Source organism: Cotesia typhae, unplaced genomic scaffold (genome assembly GCF_013202065.1).
Source record: "Cotesia typhae breed Kobodo isofemale line unplaced genomic scaffold, CoteBio_Ctyphae contig_50, whole genome shotgun sequence".
NCBI classification, from domain to species: domain Eukaryota; kingdom Metazoa; phylum Arthropoda; class Insecta; order Hymenoptera; family Braconidae; genus Cotesia; species Cotesia typhae.
Window position 1 is genome coordinate 2,459,578 of NW_027423758.1, and position 15,706 is coordinate 2,475,283.

Here is a 15,706-nt window from a genome sequence, read left to right on the forward strand (position 1 = left end):
GTTTCTATTATTTGTTTTGTTTCATTCAACTTCATGAATTTACTACAAACTTCTGAAACGCTGGTGGTTTTTAGAGTTTATAAAATTTCCCTGGTAATTTATGATCTAAAAAAAAAAATATTTTAACAATTTAAAGAAAATTATATATTGTGTAAAATTTTATTTTTCCTGCTATAGACAAAAAAAGGAAAAAAAAATTTTGGTTGAAGAAATTTAAAAAAAAAATACAATGCCATCATTTGACAATAATTTTACTACGTAATTAAAGCGATAGGGCTTACACACGAGTGCAAAAAATTCATCCACCAAGTTCATCTATAAATAAACATAATTAATTAATTTAGTTTTTCAAAATATTAACACGAGTCACCTAGTGAAATATTAATTGAATAAACAATAATGAAACGATTTTGGAATTTAAAAAAAAAGCGCCATTCGGCCACACCCGATATAGATAAGTAGATTTCTAAAATAAAATGAATATTAAAAAATCAATCTACCTAAAAAATAGAATTTGTAATATATAAAAGTAATTTGACGATAAAAGCCTAAAATTAATTTATTTCTAATTTTCGAATTACGAAATAAATTGAAAAAATCATCCCAAGTTGACGAATATTAAATTGAAGATATTTATGTGAGATTCGGTATAGATGTAATAAATTCAATTTCATTATTAAATTCCAAACATAATTGGGTCAATTTTTTTCGATAACTTTTTAACAGTGTCCAAAATATTTTATTGAACAACTCAATTCGATACTCATTTTTTGAAATTGGAACTGCGAGAGCTTAATTGTGAACAAACCGGTTTTTTTTTTTTTTTTTTTTTTTCGTCACCAATTGGATTATGAGCTATCTTTTACAGTTGAAATTTTTTTAAAGAAAAAGTCTCGAAGTATATTAATTGAAAAATTTTTTCAAATTTCTAAATTACCTAATTAATTAAAAAAATCATCAGAATTAGACAAATGATAACTTAAATTAAAGATAATTAAAAGATTACACTGAATATCACCCTAGATTGTTCTGAGTGAAAAAAATTTTCAGATAGTAGCTGATATAATCAAGATTATAATGAGTATAATCCAGATATCATGCAGTATAATCTGGATTACAATGAGTATAATCCAGATATTACGCAGTATAATCTAGATTTTTTCGCTACTATCTGAAATTTTTTTTCACCACAGATATCACTGAGTATAATCTAGAATGATATCCAGTGTCATCTTGTTTTTTCCGTGTACGTAATCTTTAAGATAAATTTAATCGATTTAATCTATCTTTTATAGCTAGAAAATCATTTCTATAAATTTGATAAAATTTTAAATTTTTAAAAAATGAAAAATTTTTTCAACACCCACAACTCGTAAACTAACCAGCCGATTTTGCTTATTTTTAAACTTGATCTTGATATTGATTCATAAAATTGACTCAATAGAAAATATTTTATAATAAGGAAAAGCAATAAATTTTCTTGTAGTAGTTTTGGTTCAAGAATGTTTGTCTTGAATTAAGCTAATCTTTCTGCCAGGGTATTATAACAAAATTTTCTTCAAATTACGACATAAGACAGCACAATAACTAGATTTAAAAAAAATCATATAATCACTAAAATGCTAACCATTTTGTCACTAACACATTAATTTATTTATATTATGCGAATATTTTAATACATTTCTAATAATTTAATACTAAAAAACAAGTCGGGTATTATCAAAGAACGCCCTTAATTTCTTTGTCAAATTATCTCTTTGAAAAAAAAAAAGATAATTTCAAATCAGTAATCTAAAATTCATAGAAATCCAGGGATGAGTAATACTTTTAGAATGCAATTAACTAATTTATCCCTCTATATTTTGATCTAGAATTCCAGAGGGATAATTTTTTCATTACAATAACCACAAGCGTACTCTCGAAGCTTATAAATAAACATAATATTTCGACGACAGTTGAAATAACTTGAGAAATAATATTTATTTATTTTTAGAAGAATAGAAGAATAAACTGTCTTTTAATATTATGATAACTATATTGAATTGCGGTTTTAAAATAGGATTTTATTAAATTTATATAGCATCAATAATATTAATGTTAGATATTAATAGAATGAATAAATAAAAAATGACTTACACGCTTGCGTAAGGTTTCTTTGTTGAGAAGTCACATGCAAGCCCGAGATCGGATATCCTAACATGTCCGTGTTCATCGAGCAAAATATTTGCTGGCTTAAGATCCCGATAGACAATAAATCGTCGATGCATGTGTTCAAGACCAAGAATTACTTCCGCGGCGTAGAATTTCATTTCAAGTTCATTGAAAACACCATGTTGATTCAAGTGATAGTGCAAATCACCGCCATTCATCAGGTCTAAGATGAAACACAATTTGTCGGGTGTGTGGAAGGCGTATGTCATGCAGACAATAAATGGACAATCCACCTGGAATTTTTGCTGTTTATCAATCCAAAAATAATTGGAGAAAGAAAAACAAAACATATTATTATTATTATTATTTATATTGTAAATTTTCATCTTATAAATTAATTAATAACTACACTTATGCTAATAAATAATAAATAAATAAATTAATAAATAATTCTACATTAGCTTAAGCTTAAGTTTAAGTTGTGTAAGTTGATGTTGATGTTGCCGGTAATTAGGAATAATGAAGAAGATAAATAAAGTAAATAAATACCCCGGTGCTGACTAGAGATAACATTAGCCTCTCGTTGAGTGCAAGTGTCTCACCCTGCTTCATCTTGATACGTTTTTTATCGAGACACTTCATCGCATACATTTTTCCTGTATCGGCCTTGCGGCATCCGTAAACCTCGCCAAAGCCGCCCCTTCCTATTATGCGATGCACGCTGAAGTCGTTCATTGTCAACTGGAGAAACAATGGCAAATCGTTGACGAGCTCTATCTATTATTGAACATTCCCTCGAGGGACGTGAATGGAAACACAGAAACGTCTCTCGCTTACCTGAATATTTAGCTCGAGATTTTTCCATTGGCAAAAACGCGTGTACTTTTCACTGAAAAATATTATTACCACAAGTTTTAATGCTACTCAAGTGATCCCTTGTTTTGTTTTTTTTTTTTTTTCTTTATTATTATTATTATTAAACAACTAGTCCGTTTCTTCGAATGTTCATGCATTATTCAAAAGACTGTTTGTTTAATTTTTTTTTTATAAATAAATATTGCTTTTATAATTACCTCTCCAGGAACTTTTTGAATGGCTCCCCTCTTAAGTGATTGAAAATTTCCTCGATGTATGGCTAAAAATAAAACCTTATTTAATTTTTTATGAATTTATTATTTTGCATAATAATGCAAAAATTTTATTTTTATTTATACACAAAAAAAAATTTTTTTTCACTTGAATCAAGAAAAATTTAATTAAACCAAGAAAATTTTCTTAATTTAAGGGGTTATATCCACTTGTAAGTTCGAAAAAATATGTTTTTTTGTTAATTTTTTCTGGAGAGGCTTCTTATTGAATATGTACATAAAATATATCAACATTTAGCGAATTTAACGTATTCTAATAATTCATATTTTATTAATAAAAATATTGGGTTCCGTTGTTCCTGTAGAAGATCTCCTGAAGGTCCTCCACAAAAAGGTGTCTGGCGGTGAGGAAGATATCTCTGATCCAAATTATTTGAAATAAAAAAAAACAAAAGGATTACTTTTAGGATAGATAAATACAGGTAATGATCGAAGAAATAGTCAAAATTTTGATTTTAGACTAAATAGCGGCTTCCCAACAAAAAAAATTTTTTTTTGCACGAAAATTTACACTTGAAAGTGACTTAAAAAATCGAAATTTTTATCAAAAACTTTATTCCTTCGATCATTACCTGACAAAAGTATCTAAAAAGATCCTGTAAAAATTTCAAGTCAATCGGTCAAACCGTTTCGGAGAAATATTCCTCACCGACTTTGAAAACATCGTTTCGAGAAAAACGCATTTAAAGTTTTGGCTATTATTTAAAGTTACGGTTCCGCCTAATTTCAAACGCTCGGAGACGTCTTCACAGATACACTCATCACTCCGAAACTATTTACCGGATTACTTTGAAATTTACAGACAATATTCTCGAATATATACATTCAAAATATGCAAAAAAAAATTTTTCGATTTTTTCAAAATTACAACTGGATATAACCCCTTAAGAATTTTTCTACTCAAACCAAGAAGATAAAGTTCTTCAAAATTATTTACTTAATTCAAGTAAATTTTTTTTCTATGTAAATAAATTAGGAGTGTTACCAAAATAAATATTGTCGCTTTTTAATTATTGATTGAGAATAAACGTCATTTACACGTGGGTTCAAAAGCTCAAATATTCAACTTCTGAATAATAAATTACATTTACTTAATTATCTGAAGGGTATGTGTGTTTTTTACGTTACACTTAATATAGTTTATATTTTAACAATTTTATAAAACGTTTCTTTTTTTAGTAAATGTAAATTAGAGAGAAATAATTAATTGCATTTTAATTTTTATAAGCTTTCAAAATATCGTCCACAACAATACTATTTAGAGCTTTATTGTCTAGCACATGTTTTTTTTTTTTAAACTTGTTATCCCATTAAAAGTTTTGTCATAATTAATTTGCAAAAGAGCTTGTTTGTATCAAATGCCTGTTTCATTAGAAGATAAGATTTAAACTTTATAACTATAATTATTCTAAAGTGCAGTTTTTATTGTTTTTGGTTACAAAAGTTTAATAATTTTTCTTCTTCTTCTTTAATAATCTATTACATAAAAAAAAAGTTTTATCGACCTTTTTAAATTTCGAAACACTTCATTGTTTTTATCTTATAAATATTCCAAGCAATAAAAAAGTTTTTCTTAATAAAGATTAAAAAAGTTACTGCAAATAACCGATTTGTTTTTAATTAAATCAAATATTGAGTTATCACCGAAGCGGGTGACTAGTAAATAAAAAAAAAGTAATATTTTCGTTGTAAAATATACAATGATGCGAATGTCGGAGCTATCCAAATATTTTCTTATTTTAAAGTAAACGAAAAATAGAATAAAGTTAAATAAAAATGTTTATTTTTGTACATTATCCTATAGTTGAAAAAATTGTTCAACAACAAATCATTTTTTATGATAAATAAAAATCACAGGCTAAAAACTCTTTGATTTTTAAGTAAACATTTGAAATATCAATGAAAATTTTAAAGAAATGGAAAAAAATTTTAGATATTTTTTAAAGTTTATTTCAATAATAACATAAGCTAATATTTTCAATTCAATTTTTTTTTGTTAATTTTAATAATAGCTGTATGTATGATAAATAATTTTTAAAAAAAGTTTAGAAAATTCAAAAGCGCTTCATAATTTTATTTTCTATAATAAATTTGACTAAAATAAAATACAAAAAACAAAATAATAAAAAACAGAAAACTCTGCTATAGTTTAAAAAATTATTTCGGTATGATAATTTTTTTAAAATTATTTTTAATGTCATTACTTACTATGTTAAAAAAAATAATTGTTATTAAAATATATTTTATAATCTTGACAGATTATTTGACTTGACATAAGTGCACTCTTATTATTCTGTAAGTGCGATATAAGTAAAAAAAAAAAATCAATATCAGTTTCGAGAAAACTGCTTTTTTTGACATTTCGAGAGTAGAGCACTACCTCAACGCTTCGCTTATGAGGTGTGCAATTGAATTAAATTAAACTAACCCGTGTAAAAAAAAAATCATTTTAAAATTGTTGTTTATTTAAGATTTTAAACGCGACACAAACCACGACTATTTTAAGACGCCAAAAAAAAAAAAATTTCGAGAACAGATTTTTGAAATTTGGTTCTTGAATTTGTTATGAAAAAATTAATTTTTAGAAAATTGAAATTGTTGAAAACTTATTGGACAATTTTTAGATTTTTTTAAGATAATTTTTAGATTTTTTTAAAGCTATTTAAAGATTTTTTTAAGACGATTTTTACTTTTTTTTTAATACGATTTTTAGATTATTTTAAGACTCTCTAATAATTTTCCGGAGCTATCGCTGTGATATTGTCTTATTTTCATAACAAGTTCGAAAACCAAATTTCAAAAATCTGCTCTCAGAATTTTTTTTTGGCTTCTTAAAAAAATCAAAATAGTCTTAGTTTGTGTCACGTTAAAGATCTTAAAAAACGACAATTTTAAGATTTTAACGATTTTTCTTCACACGGAGAGATGATATCATAATTTTCCAAAACCAAAAAAAAATTAAAATTTACTTAAAAAAAATTATGAGCCGATAAAAACTTAATTAACGTGAAACAATTTACAAAAAACGATGAAATCTTAAAAAAAGTGGCAATAAAAATATTATTAGGATATTAAACGTAATCATAAACACACACATACATACACATAATATATTAATATGTATAAATCTAAATTTACCTCAAACAAATTAACAGGCACCTCATTCTTCATTAGATATTTGTGTACATGAGAGACAGCATCTGTTGAGTATTCCTGTGAATTTAAAAATAAAAATTAAAATTAAAAATACAGATAATAATAATAATGATAGCGCAATACATTAAAAAAGATAAAAAAGTAAGTGAAAGAAAAAACTTATTTTTATTCGTTTCATAGTATAGCGACGTGACATGATAGATAAAAAAAATAAAGGAAATAAAAAAAAGCCAAGTGTGGTGTTGGATATTTACATGTGAATGCGCCAGGAGTTCTTTCATTATAAAGTTGTCGTATATCTCTCGTGCAAGTTTTCTTCTTTCTTCTGGGGCTTCTAGTTTTTCGTACGCCTTTATCTGTCAAACATATAATACATATTTACATATCTTTTAAACTCTATGTATTTGACTAAATAGAGAGATATAAATTTAATTTATTTTTTTTAATAATAAAATTATTTTTATAAACTTAAACTTAAACTTAAATGGTTAATAGCCGACCTCTTCGTAAAACCTAAGCTGAGGAACTGGTTCCTCTGATACAGTCTCGCAAAATTCTTTAAATAAAAGGTACCCTGAAACAAAGTCAATTTTCAAATTAGTTTCAATGTTTTTGATGTCTATTTGGTGAGTATGATGGTAGCAGATGGACAATTTTTAAAAAACTTGCGGGAAATTTAATTAATACAAGATTAATTGGAAAAAGAATTTACTGGAATATTTTTGCTGTGTAACTGTTTTTTATTTTTAGGGGAAAAAACAATTAGGCGATTCAAAATAATCATATAATTTTGAAGCTTTAATATGACAATTAATTTATCAGATATTTGATAATTTAAAAAATTTTTATTATAGATAAATTATAGAAAAAAAAATTGACGTGTAGAAATTTTAATAAATTAAAAATGCAATTTTTTAGAATTAATTTAATTGTTAAATAATATTAAAAATTAATCAAGTGACAGATAACTTTAATGTCATATAATAAACTAATTCTAGAAAATTATTTTTGAAAAAATGCATTTATAATTTTTTAAAGCTTCTAAAGATTAAATTTTTTAAATAAATTTTCCTTGATATAATTTATTTGTTAAAATTTTTTTTTAGTTACCAGATGTCTTTCAATTTTAATATCATAATAAAGACATTTAAGTTAACAGTCACCAGACAATTTTTTAATGTTTTTCAACAAAAAAATTATTTAGTTTTGATATAACATTATTCAAACTTCGAAACGTAAAAAATCAATTTTTTTTTAATTTTATAAAATAGTGAACTAATCAAATTTTTTTAGAGCTTTGGTGCGAATTCTAAAATTGTTGGATTTATCAGTCATTTTCTATTGACATGAAGAAAAAAAAATTGCTTTCTATTTCTTACTTATGCACAAAAAAGATAAATATTTAAATTCAGGACGTTTATGCGTAAGATTTAAAAGAAGATATAAATTTATATTTTTTAGATTTTATTTATTTATTTATTTATCAAATTTTTAGACCCTGAGATTATTTAAGAAAGTAATTAACGATTAAAAATTAGATTTTTAACAAACTACCTTCTGGCAGATCAGAAATTTTTTTAATTTTAAATTACAATATTTATATTATTTAAGTAGATACCATAATAAATAATGTTTGAAGAAATTCTCTGATTCATATTAATAAGATTTTAATGAAATTTTTTGTGTGTGTTTCAATTAATTCGAGAATAGTTTAGATTCACAATTTAGTCCACGGAGAAATGTTTATTTGAATAATTTTTTGTTTATAAATTGTTGTTAGTTTTGGAAAGTTGTACATTGGATCTGGCTGGATCTGGCAGACCGCGCAGCGATTGTAGTATCGAATATTCCAAAATATTTTACTTTTATTTCAGTGTGACCCGATAGTAGACGCTGCGATCAGATTCAAGGAAATTTTGTGTTATTTTATTGTGGTTATGGAGGGTAGAAGCACTTCTACCCTCCATAATTGGGGTAAAATCAATCATATACACTTCTCTACGGAGAGAAAAGAATTGATCTCATTTCTATGTAGAATGGTATCCATTACTATATTTTACATAGCGACGGAAATTTTTGTAAGAATCCTATTTAAATTTTCTAAAAAATCTGATAAAAAATATGAACAGTCACTCATTCGATGCGGAATTAAATTCTGAAAATAATGTTGTTGTTTTTTTATTTTTTTGATAGATTTGTCTCAATTTGTCATCAACACAAAACATTAACAAAATAAAACATCTCAGTTTTTCCCCAATAACTCAATAACTATGGGCGATATAAAAAGTCGGAAAAAAAAATCCTTAAAGAGGAGGAAATTTCTGAAAAAAATTTCAGTACGATTCAAAATTACAGCTCCGTCGCTAATTTATAAGATAACTTCAAAAATATTGAATATTTTTATTTTTTCTCTCGCCAACGTACTCTTAAAAAAATCTATTTTCAAAATACAAAAAAAATCGATTTTTGGAGTTGTCTGAAATCAAGTTCAAATTTATTTCAAAGTTTTGTTGTCTGTTACTTTCACACTTATAGTAATTTCATAGAAAAATAATTAGCAAAACGTTACCTAACATTTGGTTAAATATTTTATCAAAGTTAACATCATTTTTTGCTTCTAGATGTTTATGCATCACACTCCTTACGCTGTAACAGAAAATAAATTGATTTATATTAACGGTATGAAGGTAGCAGAGGTAAGTTATAGTATAAATTATAAGTTACAGTCAAGATAAATTATGAAGCAATATTACTTTTTTTATGCACTAAGTCATTTAAAAAATTTTAAATTTATTATAAAAAGAGAATTATTAAATTGGAAAATTTCGAATTTTTCAGTGTAATTACTACTTTGAATAAAAAAAAACCTCGATGTAATTTATGACCAGGAAATAGTCAAGGAAGTAAACAAAATTGCCTAGAAGTATGGGGATTTAAGACGTAGCCAGTCATATAAAAGTAACCCTTACGAGAGTAAGGAATAAAATGATAAAAAAATCTAATCGATCCTCAAAATAAATTCCATCAATTGGATAGTAGAATTTTTTTTTTTTATTTTTTATTTTTTTTTTATTAACTCAGGGCATCGCGCATGCGAATCTACATTCCGAGAATTCGGAGTATCATAAAAAATTTAGCGTTAAGAGTTTATCTTATTGTACTTCTGGATAAAAACATTTTTATACTTGTAATTTATGACTTGTGATGGATTGAATTATTTTTTTTTTGTCATTAAATTTAATTTTTGACAGAATTTTTCGTCATAGCCCGAGGCGTTGGCAATTAACGAAATACGTCAATGATCAGTTACAAATGAAATAATAATGTGATTTCCTATGACGTTAGAGATTAGATTGTTTTTTACTTTGTTTGATTATATTTCATTAAAAGTTTTAGACTTTGTTTTTCTAGAGTCAACATGAGCAAGGATGTTTGTTGAAAGTTTTTAAAATTCATCGATGAATTCACTGAAATAGACATAACCATATGTTAGATATACATATGTGTTATACACTCAAATATCTCACAATCATGCTCAGTGTAAGCATTCACAAGTCTTGAGAATGAGACGCAGGTTTTGTTGATAAAAATTTTTTCACTGATACATTATTGAATTTTTATTCCAACTAGTGGATGGAATATTTCTATAAGTTCTAGAATAAATTTGTTTGAATAAATTTTTTTATAACTGGGTATTTTATACAGAATATCTAAAGTTAAATTTTATACATTGCATAGCTTTTATTTTTTATAAAATAATTAATTTGAAAAAAAAAAGTGCCATTTGGCCACACCCGATATGAATTAGTAAATTTCTAGAGTGAATATTGAAAAAGAAATCTACCTAAAAAATAGGATTTGTAATATATGGAAATTATTTGACGATAAAAGACAAAAATTATTATTTATTTTCCAAATAATGAAATAATAGCTTGAGTTGAAGATAATTATATGAACTTTTACATAAATTTAATAAATTTGATCTATCTTTTACGGCTTAGAAATTATTTAAATAAAAATTCCCGAAAAATATTCATTTAAAAAATTTTTTCAAATTTTCAAAGTCGTGGAATTAATTTGAAAATCATTAAAATTAGACAAATAATAGCTTAAATTGAAGATAAATTTAATAGATTTCATCTATCTTCTACATCTTGAGAATCATTTCGATAAAATCGACGAAATTCAAAATTTTTTGAGTATGAACAAAATTTTCAAACACCCAGAACTCATAAACTAACCGGCCGATTTTGCTCATCTCCGAACTCGATCTTGGTAGTGATTCATAGAATAAGTCTACGAAATTTCGTAAAAATCGGTTAAGAACTGTGGACGTAATCCTGCTAACATGGCGCGTTACGTCACATTTAGGGTAGAAGCATCACTTGTGGATAGCATGCCGTTTTTGTAAATTTGATGTCCAATTTATTGTATAAATAATTTATAAACGTAATTGCGTCATCAATTCTGTTTTTATGAATGAAAGCGTTTAAAAATTATATGAAAATATTATTTAACATTACAATTTCCGCCACAATCATTGAATTTCAAATTTGAGACAATGCTATTTTTTAGCATAACTCGACGAGATAAAACATATTAGGGTAAACGCCCCAATAGATGGACGGTTAAGCAAACTTCCATGTTTTTTTTTATCAAAACAATATAATAAAATATACACTAGAATTCAAATTTGCGCGCGCATGAATTTAGGGTTTGCATATATTTTTATGCTTTGATATATTTGACCAATCACGTTACGAATAGTTTGCTTACATGATATATTTTCATATTTTTCATCTAAATTATAAAAGTGGATAATTTGGAATAAAGCAAATTATGTTTATGTAAAAATGTGTAATTAACTAGAAAAAAATAAATAAAACTTGGTAAAATTTCGTAGTAATTAACAGAAAAGAAAAATTGAAGAAAAAAACCAGAGCCCCAGTAGATGGACAGCTGATACCAATAAATGAACACTCGTTACAAATGATATTTTCAAATTATTGCTTACATCAAAATGAATTGATTAATTTTTTCTTCTAAAAACTAAAACTTGACAAAATTAGAAAAAAAATATATTAATATAATTAGATTATTAATTAATAGTCTATATAAATTTATAAAAACAGGCGCGCAGTAGCCTATCGGATGCGGCGCTTGCTTACCAAAGCATTAGACCGGATTCGAGTCCGGCGTACACTAATGAATATTTTCAATATTTAAGTTTGTATTATTCTGCTCAGCCCAAAGAATAAAAACGAGTTCCAACCTCAAAAGTTTACCCCCTACCGTAGCCGCTTATGACCTTAGTAGTTTATCCGACCTTAAACAAAAAAAAAAAAAAATTTATGAAACACAACGTTTAAAATATTTTATGTTGACTTCTTCTTTTTAACCGGTCTGCTCTCTTTTGCTTTTAAATTTTCTTCTTGAAATATTTTTCTTACGTTCAGCTTTTTCTTCCTTTTTTTTTTAATTTCTCTTTTCGTTTTCTTCATTTCTCTATTTTTTTTATTTTTCTGTTTCTTCATTTTATCTTAGTTTTTTTTTTTAATTTTATCTTAATATAGTTAAATCAAAGCTAATAAAAGATGAATCGTTTGATCATTGGTGTAATCTAGCGTACAGTTCATTTATGCGTTTCATCGGCAATGCCTTTTCAAAAGCTATCGAATCGCAAATAACCAACTGGCGACATCACTATCATTATAATTATCACTATCGTGATTATCATCATCATAATCATAATCTTCGGCATCAGCATCATATTCATCAATGCTTTAATCTACAAGTTTAGTAACCAAGCTAACAGCGTTATATCTCTTCACTCATACTCCGTACAACGTAGTGCTACATCCTATTAATAGTTAATGTGTGTCTACTAACGCTCGATTAAAATTCGTATTTCAGCTCCACATTTATCGCTTAGAAAAAAATTTTTTTTTAACTCTACATTGAAATATTAATACTCTAAATATTAATACATCATTTATATCGATTAGCAATAAAGAAGAAAAAGGAGCAAGATAAAATAAATAATGTATAATAAATTAAAATTAATGATAAAACTTGTGACATTTCAAATTCAATTAAAAAAATTCCATCAGTTTTTCTTTTTTAATTAGTAACAGTAATTTAAACCCGTAAGCTACGATGTTTATATATTTCTTCAACACAATAATAACAATAAAAATTTAATTATCATGTTTAAAGATGCAAAACTTTTTATAATATTCAATTAATTTATTATACATTGTAACAAAATAATTGATTATTAATATTAAGTATAATAAAGCCACAAATAAATTTAAAAACTTAATTATCCGTATAATTAATTCATTGAGATTATAATTGTTATAAAACTTTTGTTTCCTGATAATGACAGTAATAATTAATTATTTACCGACCAAAAGAGTTATAATGTAATTATTGATTGAGTAATTGTTATCAACTCAGTTAATTGCCGATTAATAAACAAAGTTAATTGAATTTTTTATAAATAAATAGCATTGATTACTCTTCTATTCGGTATGGTAGCAATGCATTTAACTATACAGATCATGTTTCACTTAAAAAAGTCATTTGCTGTTACGCGATAGCTCATGCAGCAACAGAATTTTTTTTTCTCTCATATTTTATTTTTTATTCTGTTCACTAGTTACATTTTTTTCTTTTTTTTTTTCAGCGCCTTTCTATCATTGGCGTACCTATTCATTCAATTTATTTTTTAGTCGTTATGCATTCCAGAAAACTTTTTTTTTGTTCTACTTCATTTATGTACACACATTATTGCAGTTTTCTATACATTTTCATTTATATAATAAACAAGTTAAACTTTTAGACGATTCAAGTTTTAATAAAATAAAATATGATAGTCAAACGTCAAGAGAATGCAACAGAAAGTTACATTCTGCATTATATGATTATTATTATCATCATTATTAATACAGTGATGTTGTATTTTTGTAACGCACTTACGTTGGCTTTATATATATATATATATATATATATATATATATATATATATATATATATATATATATGTAAAAAAGACAAACTTTTAAATTAAAACATTTAACTTACAACTGGTTTCAATTCATTAACAACTGTATATAGTACAAGGCAAAAAAATATAGGGATTTTTCCTATTTTTCCAATGTTAATATAGGAATTTTTTCTTTATTAAAATAATATAAATATCCATGTGATATGAAAAAAATTCATTTATCACTAAAATTTATGTAACTTAATTTAATAATTACAAATTTACATAACAATTGTCTCATTCGAGGAATTTCAGATGATTTAAAAGTAAAACAGTGATATACAGTCGGTTTGTGATAAAAAAATTCAAGAAAATTTTTTTCAAATTTTGCTTTACATTTCGAAAAAATTAAAAATTCCAGAAAATTATGGACGGTGTGGCTTCAATTACTATCACATAAGGGTGGGTGTTAGGGGTTGTTCCGGAGGTCTTAGAGGATTGATGATTTTTTTGTGGCTTTCTAGGTTGAAAATGAAGGAGCTCACAAAAAATCAGCTTGCTAACCCGATTCAGTGATTTTATTTTTAAAAAATACTAATTTTTTTTCCGAACGTTCGGAACTTCAGGTACATATGTTATAACTTTTTCAAAAATTGACTTATCGGGACATTTTTTTTTTTCAAAATTTTTTTTTATCAAATATTCTTTTTGGGAAAAAATAGAAGAAAATTATTCAAACCTACTTTCATCGTTATTTATTAGATTTTCTGAAAAAACTACGAATTTCTCGATGATAATTATTTTTCATTTATTTTTTCTTTCTTTCATATGAAACTTTGACATGTTCTACAAATATCCTGAAAATTTCAGAATGATGTTTTTTCGTTTTCTATTTTTTTTCATGTCATAAATTAATTTTTCCTATGTTATATGGATATTTCTATCATGTTAATAAAGAAAAAATTCCTATTTTACGATTAGAAAAATTCCTATGTTAACGTTGGAAAGTAGGAAAAATCCCTATTTTTTTTTTTTTCACCGTGTACTTGTCATAAATCTAATTGATATAAAAAATTATTCTAAATGAATAATTTATCAACGAAACAATAAAATATCCGGAAAAATCGTCTAAAATGAGAATAAATTTAGTTTTGCGCAATTCCCACGGCCGAGGCCACACGTCGACGTCGTTGTCGTCACGCGTCAGATTTCACATATATAAAATTTATATATAAATACATATTTAATTTTGGTAAATTAGTGTATATCCTGATAACTTACCATTGACGTTAAAATGTTGGTATAGATATTTAAGCTAACTAAAAATATAAAATAATATTTAGATTATTTTCTGGATCGATAAATATGTAAGCTTACATCTAACTAACACTTGGGATGATCTTCAATCAATATCTGGTACAGTAGCAGTACAGCGGCTTTAATATTATCTTCTACTTGATGCACTTGATACAGTACTTGATATGAAATAAAAAATATAAGCATATAAGTATACATTATAGATAATGGCATTAAAGAAACGTAGAGCGTGTACTCGGAGGTAACGATAACAGTAAAAAATGGCAATATTTGACCTAGTTTTATTAATTTTATTTATTTAGTTAATTTTTTTTTTTTTTAGCTGAACGAGTAAAGTGATCTTTGTTTCTCCGTCATACGGGTAATTTATAAAACATTTTCCAGCTAAACTACATCCACTAAAATGCACACTGCAACGACGTGTCTATTTTGAGACGAAGGTTTTTAAACAGCATTTCAAGTGTACAAGTTTGTGTAGCGTGTAGTAACTGCAACGATGCCAGTCAACTTAGAAGTTAAGCATCAGCAAGTAGTTTGTGTAGAGTAGATAGATATTTTAACAAAGTATTGGTACTAGATACTAGAAACTAGACACTAGACACAAGACATTTACTAAGTTTCATCAATCAACCTAAAGAATGTTGATATCCATTTGTCTCTTTTGTATTTTGTCTCCTGTCTTCTCTACTCATTTAAATCGATTTATTGTAGAGCTTTTATTAGTATTTACTATTTCTGTAAATTATAAATAAAATGTTGACACTCTTCTGTTTCTTTTTTAAATTTAAGTAGACCTAAAGAACTTTAAGAACTCGAGAATCCATACCTTTTTATTTTATTTGTTATTACTTCTCTTAAATTTTTTTTTAACTCCTCTTGTACACTTTAATTTTATTTTTCCATTTCTTCGACAACGTTTTTTTTTATATCCTGTATTTTCTTTTTT

The 15,706-nt window shown here is 25.6% G+C and overlaps 1 protein-coding gene across 7 annotated transcripts in view; it reads right to left on the reverse strand.

Moving 5' to 3' along the window:
* Positions 1-15,706, reverse strand: part of Gprk1 (G protein-coupled receptor kinase 1) — a 30,334-nt gene that overhangs the window by 4,880 nt on the left and 9,748 nt on the right. For 3 of the 7 annotated variants that reach the window (XM_074250004.1, XM_074250003.1, XM_074250002.1), the window contains 8 exons: positions 9,025-9,101; positions 6,956-7,029; positions 6,710-6,811; positions 6,438-6,512; positions 3,225-3,286; positions 2,989-3,040; positions 2,701-2,928; positions 2,137-2,456 (listed from right to left, as the gene is read on the reverse strand). In XM_074250004.1, coding sequence (XP_074106105.1) covers positions 2,137-2,456; positions 2,701-2,928; positions 2,989-3,040; positions 3,225-3,286; positions 6,438-6,512; positions 6,710-6,811; positions 6,956-7,029; positions 9,025-9,101 — 990 coding nt within the window. Of the gene's footprint in view, positions 1-2,136; positions 2,457-2,700; positions 2,929-2,988; positions 3,041-3,224; positions 3,287-6,437; positions 6,513-6,709; positions 6,812-6,955; positions 7,030-9,024; positions 9,102-11,623; positions 11,753-15,706 lie in introns of those variants that run through there. The other 4 variants (XM_074250008.1, XM_074250007.1, XM_074250006.1 and 1 more) reach the window with 4 other exon arrangements.